The sequence below is a fragment of the Rhinoderma darwinii genome, chromosome 5 (assembly GCF_050947455.1).
Source record: "Rhinoderma darwinii isolate aRhiDar2 chromosome 5, aRhiDar2.hap1, whole genome shotgun sequence".
In the NCBI taxonomy this organism is placed as follows: Eukaryota; Metazoa; Chordata; class Amphibia; order Anura; family Rhinodermatidae; genus Rhinoderma; species Rhinoderma darwinii.
Window position 1 is genome coordinate 208,695,056 of NC_134691.1, and position 24,543 is coordinate 208,719,598.

The 24,543-nt window shown below is 40.7% G+C and overlaps 1 protein-coding gene across 4 annotated transcripts in view; it reads right to left on the reverse strand.

Annotated features, from left to right (window-relative positions):
• Positions 1-24,543, reverse strand: part of CTNND2 (catenin delta 2) — a 794,124-nt gene that overhangs the window by 612,052 nt on the left and 157,529 nt on the right. For all 4 annotated transcript variants that reach the window (XM_075826901.1, XM_075826902.1, XM_075826899.1 and 1 more), the window contains exons 5-7: positions 21,296-21,412; positions 6,310-6,482; positions 2,949-3,507 (exon numbers count right to left, since the gene is read on the reverse strand). In XM_075826901.1, the coding sequence (XP_075683016.1) occupies positions 2,949-3,507; positions 6,310-6,482; positions 21,296-21,412 (849 nt within the window). The remainder of the gene's footprint in view (positions 1-2,948; positions 3,508-6,309; positions 6,483-21,295; positions 21,413-24,543) is intronic.

The window sequence follows — 24,543 nt, forward strand, 5'->3', positions numbered from 1 at the left end:
AACAAGGTTAGGAATAATTATTTTATTTGAAATAATAATTTTCTCCTTCAAACTTTGCTTACGTCAAAGAATGCTCCATTTGCAGCAATTACAGCATTGCAGACCTTTGGCATTCTAGCTGTTAATTTGCTGAGGTAATCGGGAGAGATTTCACCCCATGCTTCCAGAAGCCCCTCCCACAAGTTGGATTGGCTTGATGGGCACTTCTTACGTACCATACGGTCAAGCTGCTCCCACAACAGCTCTATGGGGTTGAGATCTGGTGACTGCGCTGGCCACTACATTACAGATAGAATACCAGCTGCCTGCTTCTTCCCTAAATAGTTCTTGCATAATTTGGAGGTGTTTTTTGGGTCATTGTCCTGTTGTAGGATGAAATTGGCTCCAATCAAGCGCTGTCCACAGGGTATGGCATGGCGGTGCAAAATGGAGTGATAGCCTTCCTTATTCAAAATCCCTTTTACCTTGTACAAATCTCCCACTTTACCAGCACCAAAGCAACCCCAGACCATCACATTACCTCCACCATGCTTGACAGATGGCGCCAAGCACTCTTCCAGCATCTTTTCAGTTGTTCTGCGTCTCACAAATGTTCTTCTGTGTGATCCAAACACCTCAAACTTCGATTCGTCTGTCCATAACACTTTTTTACAATCTTCCTCTGTCCAATGTCTGTGTGCTTTTGCCCATATTAATCTTTTCCTTTTATTAGCCAGTCTCAGATATGGCTTTTTCTTTGCCACTCTGCCCTGAAGGCCAGCATCCCGGAGTCGTCTCTTCACTGTAGACGTTGACACTGGCGTTTTGCGGGTACTATTTAATTAAGCGACCAGTTGAGGACCTGTGAGGTGTCTATTTCTCAAACTAGAGACTCTAATGTACTTGTCTTGTTGCTCAGTTGTGCAGCGGGGCCTCCCAATTCTCTTTCTACTCTGGTTAGAGCCTGTTTGTGCTGTCCTCTAAAGGGAGTAGTACACACCGTTGTAGGAAATCTTCAGTTTCTTGGCAATTTCTCGCATGGAATAGCCTTCATTTCTAAGAACAAGAATAGACTGTCGAGTTTCACATGAAAGCTCTCCTTTTCTAGCCATTTGGAGAGTTTAATCGAACCCACAAATGTAATGCTCCAGATTCTCAACTAGCTCAAAGGAAGGTCAGTTTTATAGCTCCTCTAAACAGCAAAACTATTTACAGCGGTGCAAACATAATTGCACAAGGGTTTTCAAGTGTTTTCTAATCATCCATTAGCCTTCTAATACAGTTAGCAAACACAATGTACCATTAGAACACTGGAGTGATGGTTGCTGGAAATGGGCCTCTATACACCTATGTAGATATTGCATTAAAAACCAGATGTTTGCAGATAGAATAGTCATTTAGCACATTAAGGCTGGGTTCACACGACCTATTTTCAGGTGTAAACGAGGCGTATTATGCCTCGATTTACGCCTGAAAATACGGCTACAATACGTCGGCAAACATCTGCCCATTCATTTGAATGGGTTTGCCGACGTACTGTGCCGACGACCTATCATTTACGTGTCGTCGTTTGACAGCTGTCAAACGACGACTCATAAAATGACTGCCTCGTCAAAGAAGTGCAGGACACTTCTTTGAAACTTAATTTGAGCCGTTTTTCATTGAATTCAATGAAGAACAGCTCAAGATTACGGGCGTCAATGACGCCTCGCAAAATGCAAGGAGAAGCATTTACGTCTGAAACGACGGAGCTGTTTTCTCCTGAAAACAGTCTATAATTTCAGACGTAAAAGGCAGCTATCGTGTGCACATACCCTAACAATGTAAGAGTGTATTTCTGATTTAATTTAATGTTATCTTCATTGAAAAAAAACTGTGCTTTTCTTGCAAAAATAAGGAAATTTCTAAGTGACCCTAAACTTTTGACCGGTAGTGTGTGTGTATATATATATATATATAATAGAAAGAAGCATAGAACACAGCAACGGCACCAGGACTTCAGAGTAGATGACAGCAAAAGTGGATTTATTCACCTCAGTAAAGCAACGTTTCGGTTCAACAGGAACCTTTCTCAAGTTCCTGTTGAACCGAAATGTTGCTTTACTGAGGTGAATAAATCCACTTTTGCTTTCATCTACTCTGAAGTCCTGGTGCCGTTGCTGTGTTCTATGCTTCTTTCTATTGGATGTTGGGGAATTGATTCACCCCCAGGCAACGAGCACATGGCCTGATTTTCTGGAAACCATTGGAGTGCTGTGTTCATCTACCATTGGACTGTATATATATATATATATATATATATATATATATATATATATATATATATATTATAAGGGTTGTGTGTTACTCCTATGGTGTGTGAAGGACTTAAGTGTAAGTAGTAAATAGTACAATTTATTAGTTTCAACAGTAAATAATACAATTTAGCCGGCTATATAGGAACCAGAGGTAACAAACTAGGAACGGAGTAAGGGGAAAAGGTACAGATACACACAAGTTTCTTGTTCTGTCCCTAAAAAAATTGTTTTTGAAAATTCTTACAAAATGTGTAAAATGACTATTAAACTTAAAAGCCTCCTAATGTCCTAAAAAGATAAAAGGTTATTAAAAAAAAATGGCATAAAAAAGTAGACATATGGAAGATGCTAGTTAGTAACTCCTCTGTGTGGTATTACTATCTGTCTTACAAGAAAATAAACTCTCATTTAAAAAAAACTTCTATATACATTTTTGTGTTTTTCACAAACACAGAACGCATTGATCAAATTTTATGCTTAACATAAAGTACAATGTGTTACAAAAGAACAACCTCAGAATCACTTGGATAAGTAAATGCATTTATGCACCTACATAAAGTGACACGTCAACTTTGAAAAGTGGGGCTGTGTACACAAGGCCAAAACTAGCTGTATCCTTGGGTGGTTAATGCACTTATGATATTATGAATATACAGAATAAAGATGGATTACCTGCCAAACTGCCAGGTCTCTGCAATGTAGCTGTGGCATATAGTTCTTGTGAAGGCTTGGTGTACTGATCAGAGGAATGAACTACTCGTTTTGTAGGTGACAAAGTGGCATATGAACCAATTGCTGAACTCAGCTGATGTAAAGGCGAAGATATAGTAGACTGGATGGTTGGTGGAGAGGTCACCCGTACAGATGAAGAAGGACCTGCTGATGATACAACTATATTGATAGGTGAACTGGTACTGTAGGATTTGGCAAGGCGATTAGAAGATTGTTTTGGAGAAGAAATTCTCTGCGTGGTATTATAGCCAGTACTTTCCGATGCGGAGCCCACCCGCTGGAGTTTAGTTGGAGAGCCTACTTGCTGCATTGATAAGGGAGAGCTAACCCTCTGTGCTGGCAAAGTTGAACTTGAATAAAAAAGTGTTGAAGAATGTGGAGAATCGGGCAAATGAAAAGCACTCCCATGGCTTGGCACAAAAGATTCTCTTGAGTGAGAGGCAGCATGTGATTGGGACGGCTCAGTACTGGATGAATGAGCTACTTTGCTACTTGTGCTCTGTGAAAAGAAAAAAAAACATGAAATACTAATATAATAAAGTAATTCCATATGCAAACATGCACTATATAGGTGTATCACATCTTTTGTAACTGATCATTTCTTTATACATATATTCTTCTGTCCAGTTGCATGCATTCTAAGTTATATCACGATTCAGCAGATGCTCTTACATAGCTTACATTCACTTCTTCCCCTTACATGCCCTTTGTAAAAATAAATGTGAAGACTACTGAATATGGCTAAATACAGGGTGGGCCATTTAAATGGATACACCTAAATAAAATGGGAATGGTTGGTGATATTAACTTCCTGTTTGTGGCACATTAGTATATGGGAGGGGGGAAACTTTTCAAGCTGGGTGTTGACCATGGCGGCCATTTTGAAGGTGGCCATTTTGTATCCAACTTTAGTTTTTTCAATGGGAAGAGGGTCATGTGACACAGCAGACTTATCGAGAATTTCACAAGAAAAACAATGGTGTGCTTGGTTTTAACGTTACTTTATTCTTTCATGAGTTATTTACCAGTTTCTGACCACTTATAAAATGTGTTCAAAGTGCTGTCCATTATGTTGGATTGTCAATGCAACCCTCTTCTCCCACTCTTCACACACTGATAGCAACACCGCAGAAGAAATGCCTCCCGATCTGACCCCCTTAGACTTTTATCTTTGGGGTCATCTGAAGGCAATTGTCTATGCTGCGAAGATACGAGATGTGCAGCAACTGAAACTACGGATACTGGAAGCCTGTGCTAGCATTTCTTCACAATAATCTTAACTACACATGTTTGGGAAAACTATTGGAAATTGAGAATTACTGACAGTGATTTAACACATCATTAATTGAAGCAGGTTACAAAGTTATGTTTAGATGGTACATGGTCCATCCAGATTATCTAAGATCTGTCCTTCCTATGATCCGTGGTTGCTTTAGACATTGTGGCAATATGGGTTACCTCCTCCATACTTGGTGGGGTTGTCCTATAGTGCTTAAATTCTGGGTAGAGGTATTTGAGTTTATCCAATACTTGACCGACATTTCTATACCAGTGGATATATTTACTGCTTTACTAAATGGACCATTGACCTCAATTTAAATACCTCAAAAGACCTGTCCAGTATATACTGTTAGCAGCCAAATTAGCCGTTGCTGAGTCTTCGCGTACAGTTACGATCCCTTTGGATCTTGTTAAAAATAAACTGTCATGGATAATGGTCAATGACCAACTTACCAGTAAACTTATGGATAAACAGGATAGATTTCGTAAGACTTGGGGTACATGGAAAAAGTACCTATCCATATAATTACAACATCCTGCATACTCATGATGTTCTAACTTTACGGCTCTCTGCCACCTTCCGCCCCCCCCGTCCTTCTTTTTTTATCTCCCCATCCGATATCATTCCTCTTGTTCAGTTATATGGTATGGCCATAATTACGGATAAACTTTATTATGTATATTTTGATGTTCGCAACTATATGATAACTCATGCTATTTATTCTACATGCTTATAATGTGGATTCATCAATGAAGACATCACTGTAAATTTGCTGTACCATATTATTGTTTTTTTCCCTTTACGTTGGATTGTTCTTTTCCTTTGTGTCACTAAAGGCGACATGTTTGTCATTAATGTGACTTCATTCTTCTAATGTATTTTCATATTTGAAAATTAATTTAAAAAAAATTGTGAATACTAAAAAAATAAACTAAACTATTTACAGCAAACACAAAAAAAAACAGAACTGGTCTTGGATTTACTCAATCACATGGATCTTACACAATCAAAATGAATATTAACCTGATTAGGGTGCATATTGTTTGAAAGCAATATTGTTTTGGGCTTTAAGGCCATGTTCACACAGGGTGCGTAAGGCTGGGTTCACACACCCTATTTATGGACCTCGAATTACGTCCGAAAATATGGCTCCAATGCGCCGGCAAACATCTGCCCATTCATTTGAATGGGCTTTACGATGTTCTGTGCCGACGGTCATTTTTTTTACGCGCCGCTGTCAAAAGACGGCGGGTAAAAAAGACGCCCGGGTCAAAGAAGTGCATGTCACTTCTTGAGACGTAATTGGAGACGTTTTCCATTGACACAATGGAAAAACCGCTCCAATTACGTCCGTAATGGACGCTGCGAAAAAAAACGTCTGCAACATGCCATTACGTCTGAAATTCAGGAGCTGTTTTCTCCAAAGAACTGCACCAAATTTAGAGCGGAATCTCCACTGTGGATAATAGTGGTTGAAAAAACCAAAATGTTTATACTTGCCCCATTCTCCATAGCGACGCTTCTGTTCTCATCCAGGTCGGCCTCCTGGGAAGACGCTGCAGCCTATGTGACCGCTGCAGCCTGTTATTGGCTGCAGCAGTCACATGGGATGAAACGTCATCCCAGTAGGCAGCCTGGACAAGAACAGAAGAAAATGTTGTTATGACAACGGAGAACAGGAAAAGTATCATCCTCTTTATTCATTTATTTTTTAAAAGTTTTTTTTATGAGTCGCGATATTTTCTGTTTCAGGTTTTACCTCCCCATTAAATTCTATCCAAACAGAAAAGCAGCAATTCTGAAGTATAAATTGACATCTTGACTGCAGGTCAAATTATGAACGTTTTTCGGTGCATGAAATTTGTTCATATCTAATCCATTTTGCTGATGCTGTAATACGTTGCGGATTTTCCAACAAATAAATCTGTTGCGGAAAATCCGCAGTGTTTGCACTACGTGTGAACATACAGTACCCTACATAAATGTGAAAATGTAAGGATTGTGGGCTTGACCACTTACTTGATTGTAGCTCTGAATAGCAGATCTGACTTGGTTGCTGCGGCTCTGCAGCTGCAATGCTGATGTTTCACCCAACGCAAGGGTCTGGTTGCTATGGTAGCTTGATGAATACTGGAAAGACCCCTCTGATTTAGAATTTAGCTGTAGAGCACTCTGGGATAGGAGGCTGGGCCCTAAGTTAGGAAAGAAATTTGGAACAATCATTGAAATCTCATAAAGCATTGCAAAATCAGCCAGCATATAGCATTTATGTAATTGATATGCATCAACTGTGATTATTAGACCTATTAACTGTGGTATACAGTGTGTTAAAGGCCTGGTTCACATCAGGGTTTTACCCTTCCGTTGGAGGTATATGTCAGGAGGAGTCCTGACGTATACCTCTGACGAAAGGTAGCTACGTATCCCACTGTATAGGCATATAGTGGGATACGTCGACCGAACTCCCCAAACAGAGCGCTACTTGAAGAGGTATGCCATGGGGAAACCACTGATGTCACTGTCCATCAGTGGCGGATCCTCATATGGGCAGTTCGGGCGGCCGCCCAGGCTCCTAGAGGGCCCATGGCTGCCCAAACCACACATAAGTTTAAAAAAAACGATCCAGGGCTGCTGCCTGTTGTGGTCATTTGTCCCACCGGCTGATGAGGAGGAGGTGGGAGGCATGTGAAGGGGAAGTCCATTTCGGCCAGGGAACAGGGGACGGGCGGCACAGCACATCAGCGGTACAGAGAAGACTGTCAGACATAGTGATGGGAGGTGCTGTAGTCTCTCTGACAGTCTGCTCCTCTGTGCTGCTGTGCACTGTGCCGTCTGTCTAAACCTCCAGCAGCTGCCTGATAATGGCAAGACTGCAACTAGGAGATGAAGGACCTGTGGTGACATCATAGTCACATGATTAAGGTCCTGGAAGCTGACAGAGCCCAAGCACCGCAGAGGAAGAGGCTCTGGTAAGTGTGGTGAGTATATATATATAGGGAACATAGTGTAAGTCTATAGAGTGTCCGGTGTATATAGTGGGTGTGTGTGTATACTGTAAGTCTATATAGTGTGTGTGTATAATGTAAGTCTATATAGTGTGTGCTGTGTATAATGTAAGTCTATATAGTGTATACAGTTTAAGTGTATATTGTGTGTGTGTGTGTGTGTGTGTGTGTGTGTGTGTGTGTGTGTGTGTGTGTATAATGTAAGTCTTTATAGTGTGTGGTGTGTATAGAGTTTATAGTGCGTTAAATATAAGTCTATAAAGTGTATATAATGTAAGTGTGTGTATATTGCATATAATATGCGTGTATATATTGTACAGTGTGTAAATAGTGTGTGCTGTGTGTATAATGCAAGTATATAGTGTATAGTGTATATAGTGTACGTCTATAGTGTGTGTATAGTGTATATAGTGTAAGTCTATATAGTGTGTGTAGTGTATATAGTGTAAGTCTATATAGTGTAAGTCTATATAGTGTGTGTGTATAGTGTGTGCTGTGTGTATAATGTAAGTCTATATAGTGTCTGTATAATGTAAGTCTATATAGTGTGTGTTTATAATGTAAGTCTATATAGTGTGTGTAGTGTATATAGTGTAAGTCTATATAGTGTGTGCTGTGTGTATAATGTAAGTCTATATAGCGTGTGTGTATAATGTAAGTCTATATAGTGTGTGTAGTGTATATAGTGTAAGTCTATATAGTGTGTGCTGTGTTTATAGAGTTTATAGTGTGTATAATGTAAGACTATATAGTGTGTGTAGTGTGTGTGTATATAGTGTGTGGTTTGAATATATAGTGTGTGGTGTTAGTGTGATTTGTATATAGGGTTCTTACTTTTCAAATTTTTGTGTGTGAAATTATTTCCCACCTATAGAGGCCTCCGCGTCAGTCAAATGCTCAGAACGCCCCTGCAGTATAATCTCCCCCATAGAGCCCTCAGTAGCTATCCTACTGCAAGGGGGGGGGGGGGGTCAGAGCGTCTGAATGACTGCTGAGGGTTCTATGGGGGAATAAATCCTTCCCCCCCCAAGACCCATAAGAGTCAGACGCTCAGACCCTCCCATAGAGCACTCAGAAGTTAGTCAGAAGCACTGGGGAGGGGTGTCTGACTGCTTAAAGGGTAACTAAACTTTTTTTTAAAAATTGACATGTCATAGTGACATGTCAAAAGTTCTGATCGGTGGGGGTCCGGGCACTGAGACCCCACCAATTGCTAAAACAAAGTGGCAGAAGCGCTCAGGTGAGTGATAAGCCACATTGTTTCTGATCATCTTTCCTCTGATAGCCGAGCAAGAAGTATACGGGCACAATAGAAAGACTGAGTCCGTACACCGCACCAAGGAAAGACTATCAGAAATGAAGTGGAACAACGCTCACCTGAGCACTTCTGCCACTTTGTTTTAGTTAGCGGTGGGGGTCCCAGTGATCGGAACCCCATCGATAAAAACTTCTGACATATCACTATGACACACCAAATGTTTTTTAAAAGTTTAGTTACCCCTTGGGGGCTGAATTTATTGGTCGGTGTTAATGTATGGGCCTGGGCTCTTAATTTGCTTAGGAGTTTGGTCTGGGATATAAAACAATTTAGGGTGTTTAGTTTCTGAATTTTTGTGTTGCTATAGACACTGAAAATGGCTGCAGAATCGAGGGGGAAAGATTTCTCATCAGGAAACTCTGTAGTCATCAGGAGAAGTCGCCATAGCGGTCTGTGTAAGATGGAGAAGATACGAAAAGAGAACGACTCCCATCAGAGAAGACATCACTTGTGAGTAATTTGATTTAAAGAAGATCTGTCCCCTTTCCTGACATGTCCATTATAGGAAATCCTTGTATTCTATAAAAAGTCTTTGTATACCCAGGTCTAATAGACAAATGCATGTAGACAAATGCATGTTACCATTCCCATTGTCAAGAGGATGTGTGATACTGTCAGCGATGGTTGGAGACCGTCAGTATGTAGGGAAACAGCCCTTTGACAAGGGGAATCGTAACACTCATTTGTCAATGCTCACACAGAAAGGTGGTGTTTAATATAGACACGCTCTGAGAGGGGGCACCGCTTAAGGAGGAGCCCCTGGCATCACTGTTCATATATGGACAGTGATGTTAGGGGCTTTAAAGGGAACCTGTCACCAGCATTTCACTTGTTGAACTTTACTTATCCCTTACTGGCCGCTGCTATCAAAAGTTAATTGCCGTTATCCCCTCTCCTAAACTCCTCCTCCGACTGCAAATAACGGTCTGCAAACATTTTGCGCCTTTTATCGTAATAATCCGGTGTTCCTTTGTGCGCACACACCATAAGAGAACATAAATGCACAAGCGCGGGATTTAGTGTGCTGGGTAAAGGCGAGAAGCTGTCCACCAAAAGTAAGGAGGCGGAAAAACTTGGAAAGACTTGAGGAATGAAGATATGACTCTTTTCAAATGAAGATTTGACTCTTTTCAAATGAAGATCTGACTCTTTTATGCTCATTAGCATATGATGTGGGAACACTAAAACACTGAATACTAAAGCTACAGAGCCGACTAAGAAGACAATTATAGGTCATATAGAAATGATTTTTCACCCACTACCACTCGGTAGTGCTGGTTTAATAGGTCAAATGCTGGTGACAGGTTCCCTTTAAGATGCTGGAATCCCCGGCTAGAGCTATAGGCTCTCACCACTAATACTTTTTTTGCCAGATGCATACTTTCTGCAGGCCCCCTAGCAGACAGTATGCATTATATTATACTTACCCAGTCTTTGCTCCTGAGTCGAGTCCTCTTCACTTCAGAACGCAGCACTGGCTCCTGACGCCAGGACGTTAGCTGCGCCGAATATGCCACGTCTTGGTGCTGAACGCCGTCAGGAGCCAGTGCTGCGCCCATTGGTGAAAAGGATCAGACTCTGAAAAGGTAAGTATATGTAGTGATGGCGGCAGTAAGTGCGTGGCCCGGGACGCGTGGGACTCGGGGGATGGACCCCGCCCAACGTACGACTAATCTCACACCAATTAGCAAACACAAAAATTTCAGAATTTCACTAATCAATGATCATCTGGCAATAGTAAGGAACTATTGATGTAAAGTTAGCAGATGTAAATGTAAAAACGAGAACATTAAAAGAAGAGAAGTAGAAAAGAGAAAGAAAAGTAGAAGATTAAAATAAATAAGATTAAAATGTACTGAAAAAACTTAAAAAAAATAAAATTATGCCAATATAAAAGTAACAAATAAACATCCTGACAACCTGACACTAACAAATTATTTCTCTACGATATACTAGTGTATTAAGGGGAAAAAACTGTAATATAATAAAAATTTACAACAGTAAATTTAGACTACAACTGTAATGCAATATGGTAAAAACAACAAAAAAAAGTTATGAACTTCAGTCAAAAAACAAAACCGTTTGTAACTAACTGACGCTAAAATTCTAATTCTATAAATTTGTAAAAAAAAAAACAATATAAAAAAATTTGAGGGTACAGCTGTAGCCTATGTAAATTATAAAGAGCTTAACCACTTAAGGATACGGACAATTTTGGCATGGAGGACAGATTTTTTAGATTTCCCTCTTTGCATCCCGACGCTCATAACTCTTTTATTTTTTGTACGACATAGTTGTATGAGACTTTGTTTTTTGTGGGACGAGTTGTACTTTATGTAGGTACCATTTTTTGGTACAAATACATTATCGTTTAAATTCTATAAATTTATATTTTGGCGAAAATGTAGAAAAAAAGCAATTTTAATTTTTTCACTGATCATCATAAATAATGTTATACATTTGTTGTACAGGTTGTTACGGTCGTGGCGATACCAAATATGTCTATATAATTTCACGTTTTGGGACTTATATTTTAAAAAGTTTATTATAAAAAATGTGTGTTTCTGTGTATTTTTTTTACTATTTATTTATCATTAAATTTTTTTTACATTCATTTAACTTTTTTTTTTAATCCCATAAAGGGATTTATCATTTTGATTTTTATTTTGTAACTGTAATGTACTGGCATAGATCTATATGCCAGTACATTAGCCTGAGTACAGATTGCCCTAACTACAGGAAATATTTTCAGACAGCCCTGGGGTCCTTCAATGGACCCTGGGCTGTCTGCCCATACGAGTTGTGGGCTTTGATCGCGTCACAGTTATCTTCTGTGACGCGATCAAAGTGCAGTCCCCTCTCCTTGAACGCCGTGATCAGCTTTCATCGCGGCGTTCAAGGTTTCTCTCCTCTCTGCTGTCAGAGCGGGGGCGTGGCTGTGTATTACAGTCGTTGCCCCGCTCTCGATCGCGCGCAGATACGGCTGTCACACATGACGAGAATGCTCATCCTAATGCGCCAAGTACTCGCCGCTCAGGACGATCATTCTCGTCCTGTGTCGGCAACCAGTTAATAAAATCTGTAAAAAGGTAATAAAATCGGCAAAAATACAAAATGAAAGGTAGGTGGCCAAGGATAGTAAAACAAATCCCAAACAATTCTTCAAGTATGTAAATGCAAAAAAGCCAAGGTCTGAACATGTAGGACCCCTAAATAGTGGTAATGGGGAATTGGTCACAGGGGATCAAGAAAGGCAGATTTACTAAATGGGTTCTTTAGCTCTGCATATACAACAGAATAAAGAGAAGCTGATATAGCCGGTGCCAGTGCTGTTAAGAGATCAGTTGATATACTGAATTGGCTGAATGTAGATATGGTCCAAGCTAAATTAACTACAATAAATGTACACAAGGCCCCGGGACCAGATGGGTTACACCCTAGAGTTCATAAAGAGCTTAGTTCAGTTAGTTCTGTCCCCCTCTTCATAATATTTGGAGATTCTCTAGTGACTGGTATAGTGCCAAGGGTCTGGCGCAGGGCGAATGTGGTGCCTATTTTCAAAAAGGGCTCTAGGTCTTCCCCGGGTAATTATAGACCAGTAACCTTAACATCCATCATGGGGAAAATGTTTGAGGGGCTATTGAGGGACTATATACAGGATTATGTGACAAAAAATAGTAGCATAAGTGACAGCCAGCACAGATTTACATAAGGACAGAAGTTGTCAAACCAACCAGATTTGTTTTTATGAAGAGGTGAGTAGAAACCTAGACAGAGGGGCTGCTGTGGATATAGTGTTTTTGGACTTTGCAAAGGCATTAGACACTGTTCCTCATAGACGTCTAATGGGTAAATTAAGGACTATAGGTTTAGAAAGTATAGTTTGTAATTGGAATGAGAATTGGCTCAAGGACCGTATCCAGAGAGTTGTGGTCAATGAATGGTCCCTGGTTATTAGTGGTGTACCCCAGGGTTTGGTGCTGGGACCACTATTATTCAACTTATTTATTAATGATACAGAGGATGTGAATAATAGCACTATTTCTATTTTTGCAGAGGACACCAAGCTATGTAGTATTGTTCAGTCTATGGACGATGTTTGTAAATTACAAGCTGATATGAACACACTAAGTTTTTGGGCATCCACTTGGCAAATGAAGTTTAATGTAAAGTTATGCATCTGGGTACCAACAACCTGCATGCATCATATGTCCTAGGGGGAGCTATACTGGGAGAGTCACTTGTTCAGAAGGATCTGGGTGTACTTGTAGGTCATAAACTAAATAACAGTATGCAATATCAAACAGCTGCTTCAAAGGCCAGCAAGATATTGTCGTGTATTAAAAGAAGCATGGACTCGCGGGACAGGGATGTAATATTACCACTTTACAAAGCATTAGTGAGGCCTCATCTAGAATATGCAGTTCAGTTCTTGGCTCCAGTTCATAGAAAGGATGCCCTGGAGTTGGAAAAAATACAAAGAAGAGCAACAAAGCTAATAAGGGGCATGGAGAATCTAAGTTATGAGGAAAGATTAAAATAATGAAACCTATATAGCCTTGAAAAAAGACGATTAAGGGGGGACATGATTAACTTATATAAATATATGAATGGCACATACAAAAAATATGGTGAAATAATGTTCCATGTAAAACCCCCTCAAAAGACAAGGGGGCACTCCCTCCGTCTGGAAAAAAAAAGGTTCAGTCTGCAGAGGCGACAAGTCTTCTTTGCTGTGAGAGCTGTGAATCTATGGAATAGCCTACCGCAGGAGCTGGTCGCAGCAGGGACTGTAGATGGCTTTGTAAAAGGGTTAAAAAATTTCCTAGAACAAAAAAATATTAGCTCCTATGTGTAGAAATGTTTCCCTTCCCTTTTCCCATCCCTTGGTTGAACTTGATGTACATGTGTCGTTTTTCAACCATACTATGTAACTATGTAACCTACTTGGCCTCACTCATACATTAAATATTTAGGAGTTGTACTCCCCAAAAACTCTAACAAACTCTATGTCGAAAAAGGTAATTCTAAGGGTCGGTTCACACAGCGTTTCTTTGCGCTGATTTTGAAGTGGAAACCACGTGGGATTTTATTGGAATTAGGTCGTACAAATGAATATCAACATTTTTTCCACTAAAAAGTTGATTTTTTTTATTTTCACAAGAAATCAAGGAGAAAAGGCACCCCAACATTTGTAAAGCAATTTCTCCTGATTACAGAAATACCCCATATGGAGTCATAAACTGCTGTTTGGACACCCGGCAGGGCTCAAAGGCAGGAGTGCTATTTTGCATGTAGATTTTGCTGGATTCGTTTTCGGGTGCCATGTCGCATTTGCAAAACAATAAGGTACCAGAGTACAGTGGATGCCCCCAAGAACTGGCCCCATTTTGGAAACTACACCTATCTAGGTATTTATCATTTGCCTGGACATATGACAGGGCTCACAAGTGAAGAGCAACATGCGCATTTGAGGTCTATTTTGGTGATTTTCAGAGCATTGACCCACAATTGCATTGCTCTGAGGTCAAATAGTAAAACAAATCCCCAAGTAGTGACCTTTATTTTGGAAACTACACCCCTTAAAAGGGTTTTCTAGTTTCTGACAACAGATGACCTATCCACCGGATCCGGACCCCGCACAGATCAGCTGGTCCGGTGCCTCCGTGCACCGGACGTACAAGTCGGAAGCAGTTAGCTCCGGCCACGGAATAGCGGCTGAGCTGCAGTACTGCAGCACGGCCGCTATGCTATGTACGGAGTCAACTGCTTCCGGGCTCCGTACATAGCATTATGTGCCACAACATCCGGTGCCCGCAGGCCGCCAGAGCGGCTTATCGGTGCCGGGTCTGGATGTCGGACACCCACCGATGACATACTGATGACCTATCCGGTGGATAGATCATCTTTTGTCAAAAGGTGGACAACCCCTTTAAGGCATCTTAAGGGGTGTAGTGAGCATTTTGCCCCCACAGGTGTTTTTTCATTAGTAATTAATTCGTGGCGGATGGTGAAAAATGAAAATTGCAATTTTCCGCTGATATGCCATTTTAGTGCACAATATGTTGTGCCCCGTTTGTGCCACTGAAGAAAAACACCTTGTAAACTGCTAAGTGGGTTCTCCCGGGTATGGCGATGATATATATATGGATGTAAACTGCTGTTTGGGCACGCTGCACGGTTCAGAAGGGAGGGAGCGCCATTTGGCCTTTGGAGCGCAGATTTAGCTTGATAGTAGTTCTGTTTGGAGTTTTACTGGTATTTCAGTTTATAATGTGGGGGCATATGTAATCTGGGCGGAGTACATGAGGGCATAATATGAGGGTAAAATAATGGGGTAAATAAATAATAATTCGTAGATATGTGGCCAGTGTTGCACTGATAAATGGTGCCCGATCTTATCTGCTTATCTGCACATTTTGCGTCGTCATATTCAGAGTCATTTTTTCACCAATGGAGCTGTGTGAGGGCTTATTTCTTGCGGGATAATCTGTAGTTTTCATTTGGGGTACATGGGATTTTTTTTAACACTTTTTATTCCATTTTTTAGCAAGCAAGGTGACCAAGAACAAGCAATTTTGACAATGTTTTTTCTTCTTTTTTTACAGTGTTCACCGTGGGCTATAAAGTACAATTTTACTTTATTCTGCGGGTCGAGACGATTACGGTGTTACGTATATAGTTTTTTTTTTTTATGTTTTGCAGCGTTTGAACAATAAAATCACTTTTTTTGTGTGTCACCATATTTTGAGAGCCATAACTTTTTTATTTAAAAAAAAAGCTGTGTAAGGGCTTATTTTATGCGTGACGGGCTCTAGGTTTTATTTGTACTGTTTTGGGGTAAATGCGACTTTTTGATCACTTTTCGTTCTATGTTTTGAAGGGGTAGTGACCAAAAAATTGTGATTCTGGCATTGTATTTTTTATATTGTTTTTGCAGTGTTAACCGTGCGGGGGAAAAAAAAATAAAATATTTATTTTATTGAACTTTTATATTTAAACTTCTGTACAACATTTTTATTAACTTTTTTTTTCATCCCACTAGGGGACTTGAAGGCCTGCACCTCTGATCTTTATTCTAATGCATTGCACTACCCACGTTTGTTTACAATCACGAAGATGCCGCGATCGCTTTTGAGTGGATAATGTCAGGGAGTGGGGCTAGCTCAGTTTCCTGCCGTTACAGCAGGATGTCAGCTGTAACATACAGCTGAAACTCGCGGCTGATCTTTTTGCGATCGGAGGCCTTTCAGGCCCCGTCTCCGGGCTGGGCCTAACAGGCCTCCATACTTGGCAGACAGGAGGCCATTGTTAGGCCTCCGGTTGCCAAAGCAGTCATCTGAACATTCCGATATGCTAGTACCCCATAGATGCAGGGCTCGCTTTTGAGCGCTGCATCTAAGGGTTAATCGGCCAGATAGGAGGCTAGCTCCGGTTCTGGCCTTGCAGCAGTGATAGCGTTAAGCTTTAAAACTGTATCTGCAGACGTGTCTGTAGACACAGGGGCCTGTTAACCCATAATAGGACATCAGTTTGCGTTAACAGGCCATTGCCCGTGACGTAATAGTACGTCAGATGGCGTTAAGGGGGTTAAAAAGTCTTTATTAACATAATGCTACCTTTTTGTGTCTACGGCTTTAATGGACAGATGGATCTCCTCCACTTGTCATTGGAACGGGTTTAGGTGAGTATGTATTTTATTATTTTTATCAGGCACTACTGGGGGCAGCTGTGGGGGCATTATACTGTGTGAGGGCAAATATAGGGGCATTAGTCTGCATGGAAGTTCGCTATGGGGGCATTATACAGTGTGGAGGACAGTTATTGGGGCATTATACTGTGTGGGGGCAGCTATGGGGACATTACACTGTGAGGAGGGCAACTATAAGGGCATTATACTGTGTGGAGGCAGTTATAGGGGCATTATAATGTGTGGGGCAGCTGTGGGGCATTTTACTGTGTGTGAAGCACTATGGGTACAATATACTGTGTGGGGGCAGTGTCAGGAAGTATATTATATACAGTAGTATACAGCAGGCTCAGGGGATGAATATTAATTTAATGGCGTAGCATGCAAATAGGGGGTGTGGCATGCAAAAAGGCGTGTGACCTAAATAATCATTCAATAATCGTAATCGAGGTTACATGTTCAATTAATCGTGAGTTTGATTTAGTCATAATTGCTCAGCCCTACCACAGTGTATCTGCATATTACCTTCAGACACATGGAAAAAATCCCAGAGGAACCACATTTTTTGCTATTAAGCTGGTGGAGAACCATTGGAGGGGGATGATTTCACCAAGAAAATTAGCCAAAGGGAGAGTTTTTGGATTTATCAGTTAAAAACGTTACTTCCATTAGGATTAAATTCTGATTTTGAAGTAAATAAAAAAAAATAAAAAAATAACGATCAGATGTTTAATAGTGGGTGAGGTATTGAGGAGAAGAAATCGTTACATATCTATATAGTGTATTTGTGTATTCATGACTGCTGTCCTTTAAAGTAGCACTGCTGTTGCTTTAAAGGGGTTGGCGGCAGTCATAACACCACGAGTTGAAGCAGTGAGTTTTAAACTGGTTAGACACACACATTTAAAGAGCACTTGGGGCTCTGTGTGAGCGAAATTCATCTCCAGTACTAAATAGTATTGGGATTACAAGTGTGGGGTTGGTTATTTGAAATCACCGGTCCTGATTGGAGGTTACTATGGTTGGGATGTTTCAAAATACTACTGTCTAACTTGGGATTGATTGCTAGCTATTGGAGCTTGTATTAAAGTTTTTTGAATGAATTGGGTAGCTTGGAGTGAAGATAGTATCATACATTTATTGGTAGTTGAAATTACCAGCCCAGATTGAAGATTACTATGGGCGAGTTGGTTCAAAATACTCAAGTCTGACTTGCGATTGCGAGCTTCAAAGACAAGCGACCAATGAGTTTTCTTTGAATGAATTGAGTAGCTTTATATTATCATACACTCATTCTCCTATTGGGTAGTCGAAACCACCGGGCCCTGATTGCAGGCTACTATGGGTGGGATGCTTCAAAGTATCGCTATATATTTTGTGATTAGTCGCTATCTTTTGGAGCTAGTATCGAGGTCCTTTTGAAATTATGGGGGATTTTGGAATAAAACATATAGTGGGACATAAGAAACATTAGGGATAACGACATAATGTATGAAAAATTAATTGCATATAAAGTTTCTTTATATTTCATTTTATGGTTTGTACATTTTCCTTGGTTGGAATACTATTATCACTAGGTATATGGCAAGTTAGTGCACATACAATTATTGAGAAAGATGTGTGTGCTTTTATCAATATTTTAATATATGGGATTTTTTTAATACATTTTTTTTTCTTTCTATATATATTTTCATTTTATCAGATGAGAAGCAACCCATTTATGTATCTGTTGGACATGCATGTTGGGATATATGTGTTTCGGAGAACAAAATGGAGCTTGTCATTTGCAACATATATGGCTATTTAAACTCGATCTTTATGCACGCCCAGTATTACCCTGAAGAAGCCAAAAGGGCGGAACTTTGCATGCCACATGCTTGCTGTTTTACTTTTGATATGCTTTTATCTGCCTTATACTTTGTAGGTATAAAATAAGTTGTGTGCTGTGGAGCCAACTTCCGTATTTTGATCATTTTGGTAATCTGTTTGGATACCTGGAACTACCTGAGAGCCAGCATCTGGATGACGATGCACTGTATTGACTACAGGGGCCAGGAGAATAAAGCGCAACATTGGGTCTAATTGTCTCCCGCTTATGTGCTGGGGGAAGTGACATTTTCTGAAGAAACTGGGACTGTAGCTAAGTACCGTTCGAGCAGTGATTTTGTGTATTTACTGCATTATATTGGGTGGTGTGGATCTCATCCTGTTGCCTGCTCCGGTTTGGCTTATTCTGAGAATAGTGCGGCAGAGTAATCTTTTTGCTGTGTCCTGTATAGCCCTGTGCTCGCGTAGAGGAGGGGGTGTCAAAGGGGCCCCCTACGTCTAATAGCTTAGATGCCACGTTAGTGCACATACAATTATTGAGAAAGATGTGTGTGCTTTTATCAATATTTTGATCATATGACTATGGTGTTACGGATATTTAATGACAAAAAAAGACATGGTATGTGATTATGTCTATATAACAAGTCTCAATTATATTATGCAAGGGAAAGGAAAGGTATATTTTTAAGAGACTTAATGATCATATTTTAAATAAAGCATGTGTAGTCCAGCTGTTCATTTAGCCCGTTTGGCGCAGCTGACCCCAATTTAAAGATCCATCTGGATTCTTTCTGCAATAATATTCTATCAATGTCCCCTCCTCTTATTGATGGTTGTAATAGTTCTATAGCGGTGAACTTTAAACAATTTATCTCTCCCCTATGTTCCAAACTAACATGGCGGGACACAGGTTTGTCCCTTTTATTTGCAATGTCGCCTAGATGTTCAAGAATTCTCTTCCTCCACTCCTCCCTGGTAGCTTTACCTCATAATCTAAAGGACAAGGGCAGGTAATTTTGTAGATAAGATTTTCTGAGCTACAATTAACAAAATCTCGTATGGGATAGTTGACTCCTGTATGGGCACTTTCAAAAACCTTTGCTATTTGCACAGATGTACATGCTTTACAGTGTCCGCATTTGAAACAGCCGTTAATCTTTCTGTCTAACCAACAACCTTGTTTTTCAAGCTCGTTAAATGGCTATGCACAACTCAATCCCCTATACTTGTGCCATGGGAGTCGAAACCTCTCTTATATCATTGTCCATCTGGAGAATACTCTAGTGTTTTCTAAGAACCTCTTTGTCTGCCATATCAAAGGTTCCTATCAAGCGTATGGGTTGGTTAGTAGCTTTCCGTTTCCTAGGGATCAGCAATTGCTCCCTTTTCTGGGCACATGCATATTTTTATGCCTCTTTTAATATTTTTGGTGGATAACCCCTTTCTAGGAATCTAGATTCCAAATCTTTGGCTCCTTTTCTAAATTCCTGTATATTAGAACAGTTCCTTCTGAGGTGGAGATATTGTCCTTTTGGTATGCCTCGTTTGAGGGGACCAGAGTGACAGCTCTCCCACCTCAGAAGGCTGTTCATAGAGGTAGGTTTTCTTTAGATTGTTTTTGATCTATCATTTCCCTCTATGGATATCAAAACATCCAGAAAAGGGAGAGTATTGGGATGCGCTTCCGAAGTGAATCTCAAGCCAATCGCATTCTGATTGAGAGTCTTTACATATTCTTCAAAGTGGTTCATCGATCCTATCCATAAAACAAAAATGTCGTCAATATAACGCGCCCACATTGAAAATGGTAAATTCAAGATATGTCGATCATCGATAAATACTGAAGTTTCTTCCCACCAGCCCAGTATTTATCGATGAACGACATATCTTGGACCTACCAGTTTCAATGTGGGCGCGTTATATTGACAAGATTTTTGTTTCATTTTGTGAGCCCTTACTTTTATCTCTCATCTGATATGCTACTGGAACATGCAGGTAGGATCGATGGCAATCCATAGACTAAGATCTCACTGATCACTAGAATGGAGCGGATACGAAAATATATTGAGCACTGAGGCCTTTGAGATTTATTTTGAGATTTATTTTGATTACTAGGAGATTACTAGGAAATAGTATCATGGCACATTGCTTGGCTCTAGGCTACAAGCTCAGGGCGGGTTTGCACTACATTTTCCCCCTTCGTTTAGCGTGTATGTTGGCAAAGCTCCCGACATACACGCTGAAAATCTTCATAGGGGTTCATTAGTCAGACGGAGGACAATATAGTATCCTTTTGGTCTACGTCTGGCAGGTATACGTTAATGTACTGCAAAAAATGAAGTATATTAAAACTTGCTATCTTCTGGTATCCTGTAAAAAAAACCTCATCTGTGAATCGGATACCATAGTAGCCTATAGGTGACAGATATCAACATGTGGCATCTGTTACAGGCATTAATTTAACGGATATGTCATAGCCTTTTCAAAAACTTTTTATGAAGTATGTGTTTAACGCTTGCCATTATACCTATAGGATATAATGACATCCTTTTATTGTATACATCTTGACAAGGCACACAATCTATTAGTTAAAGAGAATCTTTTAGCGGTTTTGAGGCCACAAAACTGCTGACAGTGTGATATAGGGAAGGGAATTTTAAACATACCTTTTAACAAAGTCATGCAAGTTTAATTTAACAGGTGACACGATCGCAACTTCCACTAAGGCGGGCACTTTATGTGCAAGTGCTCCTGCAATTTATGCTGCCAGCCCCTCTGCTGAGTGATGGCTCTAGCAGTCTCATGATTGGCCGTTAGAACTCTCACTCAAAGCAGAGAATAACGCTTGCAACCACCATGTCGGGCAGAATCAAACATCGGTTTCTTGATCTTGCAACCTTGCTATCCTCTCCCCCTCCTCGATATCGTTCAAAATAGCTGACAGATTCCCTTTAAATTGATCTTTGTCTATAGGTTAGGCATCCGCCACACCTCTCTTATTGTATAGTCGGGAGCTTTTCGTGGCATATATGTTAAATGGAGGACAAAAATGCAGTGTGAACCCAGCCTAATATTGTAATATTATGAAAAAGTTCTGTATTAATACAAATGAATATTATAGTTTGAAAAAATAACAATAGTAGACAAGTCAAAATGACTACTTACTTTCACTGGATGTAAAATCTTGGGATTCAAGAATGCCAGACTCCTGCAAAGATCTAATGCATGAATCAACCAGTTCTAGGCCAGTTGTTAGTTCATCCTCTATATCTTTTTGGCCGTCTGTAAAATAAGAATTATAATGAAACCAACACTCTAACTCCTGTATTTGAAAAACAGAAAGCACACATAATGTATTTTATTTATATGAATATAAATACATTTATATAAACTCAGTGGCATTTAATAAAATTTATTGCTTCAACCAAAATGATGGCACCATTGACGCATTCCGACATCTCACGTTAGCTCTTTGTTTCGAAAGTGGCCAAATCAACATATCATACAAATCTATAGCACTTACATGTTAAAATGACTCACCCTGACCCATGTTCTCCTCCATCCCTCCCAGTTGGGGCTCCTTTGCACTTCCTGATTGGTGGGTGGCAAAGCGCTTTTTAAAGTACAGGTGTTTTTTGCTGTTAATTTGGCGTGTTTTTGGCGTATTTTTTGGGCGCGTAATCAGGACTCCCATTGACTATGGGAATTAGGCACGTTTTTGGTACGTTTCAGGCGTGTTTTACACGCCAAGAGTTAACCCGACACTTCTTTTTTTAGAAACGCGTCGTACGTATGTACTACGATGCGTTTTCCCACGTTTTCGGAAGCTTAAAGCATGCGTTTTTTACGTGTTTTTTGGTGCGTAAAACGCGTAAAAACCGTGTCACATACACGCCGTGTGGCCTAAGTGTTTGCTTACATCATACAAAGGCAACAACATCTGCAGAAATGTTAATTTAGCTGATATATAGAATTATGTAGATGCTGTGAGCTGCCTATAAACATAAAAAAAAAACCCTATCTTATAGGAAAGCAGAATTCAGGGGCTGTCCTTTTCTTACCTATTGCTCTCCATCAGCTTAGGGCCCAGACGGCACTGCAGCAAGACAGGTCTCGCTGTCAATATATGAGAAGCAGGAAAGGAGGAGGAGAAGCAAACACACTAGCAGCAAACACACTGGAATCAATAGGCACTGCCTGTCCACCATACAACTGTATAGCTGGTGGACATAACCTAGGGCAACCAATTCAAACTTTAGTGCCCCATTGACATTGCATTGGCAGATAACTTGTTACCCATGCATTTTTTTTTATTTAAATTTTTTAAAATGTATTACGAAAATAAATATTTTCAAGTATGGAGTCTATTAACAGAGGTTTTCTGTGGTGAGTCAACCCCTTTAAACAGACAGGAAATGGTAAAACCTATGTCCCAGTTGTTACGACCAGCAGGTTGTGGATTCACTGGGCTACTCCACCAGATTGGCTTGAGGCCATCTCTAAGAGCGTTATCGAAGTAACCTCCCTGGTCTTCACCTTTTAACAGGGCACTGGTCTTCGCTGCAGGGAGGCTACCAGATCGCTACCTCTTGAGGTAGTTCCGGCGCAGTAGTTGCTGGCCCAGCGGACCAGGAACAAGCACTGCCAGATGGTACCTTGATGGATGGACGATTCAGGTTTGTCACCGACAGTAGGAGGTAGACTAACAGCGGATGACTGGACACAGGTTGATAGGGGATTGCTGGAAACAGATGGATGGCAGATGACTGGACACAGGCAGGTAGCGGATAGCCAGACACAGGCAGGTAGAGGGTAGCTGGACACAGGCAGGTAATAGATTACTGGATTCACACTGACAACAGACAGCAATATTGCCAGTTATTATGGCCATGTTCTGCCATATTCAGCTGTTATATTTATTCTCATAACTGGTTATGAGCATCTTGTGTTTTTGTTTTTTTGGAGGATATCAAGCTGTTCATGATCAATACAGTATGGATTCTAGATGGTTTTATTCTGTTTGTTTAATGATCTCTTAAAACCGACAAAACTTCTAGTAAAGCTGACAATACTTAGGGGATTGGTGATCCTTTACTATCACATTTCAGTTCCTACCTTGCCGGGCACGGACCTGTTATGGTGTGCCGAAGCCACTTGGCACGTCCGTCTGTCATATAGTGATTGATGGTGCTAAAGAGACGTTGTACAACCAGTCCCTTTGAATAAAGATGTTGAATATATTTCCCTGTAACTGTTCATTCATCCTGTGAACACGCTTGAGTTTTAACATGGTTGTATACATTTTTCCTCCATATTTCCGATATATTGCCCTTCACTACAGGACAATTTTTCCTCGCTTGCTAACTTACTATATACCAAACCAGGGCTATGCTTGATGGTCAACAGCTTTGTTGGCATGATATGGTCAAGCGGTATCTACAGGCAAAAATTCACTGTTAGGGACAAGCTTTTTTTACCAGTAAAAATTGGCGCTCTTCTATTGTTTGATCCCCCACGAATGCAGCATATTTCTAAACATAGCAGTAACAGAGTAGAGGAATAAAAAATAGAGATAGAGGCAACGGAGTCATATCAAAAGATTTAAAAAAAATTTAGGGTAGAGGAATAAATTGTGAGAATACATTTTTACATACCATTTATATATGCTGTACCAGAATGGCACATTTCCATTTTTCTTTACACATAACCCCCATTATTTTCCGCTATAAAAACTTTGCTCACTACATCCCTAGATGAATGGTTTAGGGGTATAGTTTTCAAAATGGAGTAACTTCTGGGTATGTGTAAAGGATCTGCCAGGCACTACGTCTGTGGATACTCCCAGGATTAATCAATCGACACCTGAGGCCGGACCTCTTAGACTGACTCCGGCTCCCACCAATCAGGGTGGCAGGCTCAGGAGTGGGAGAGCCTATCGCGGCCTGGTCAGTCGGAGTTAGCTCCGCCCCCTGTCCATTTATACCTGCCGTTTTCTCTTCCTCATTGATTGTGATTCTGCCTGGTTTCCTGGCTCTGCTACAGCCTTGCTCCAGCCTGCTACTGCCTTGCTTCAGCCTTGCTACAGCTACCGCTTATCCTGCTTCGCTCTGACCCCGGCTTGCTTCCTGATCCTTGCTCTGCGTTCGTATACTTCGTGACATCCTGATTCTGACTGCTCGTTGACCACTCTGGTTTCCTCACGGTGTTCCGTGGGCTACTGCCCCTTCCCTTGCTTGTTCCCTGTTTGTATTCCCTTGCACTTGGTCAGCGTAGGGACCGCCGCCAAGTTGTACCCCGTCGCCTAGGGCGGGTCGTTGCAAGTAGGCAGGGACAGGGCGGTGGGTAGATTAGGGCTCACTTATCCCCTTCCCCTTCTTCCTGCCATAACATAATCACAAGCCCTTACCTAGTCT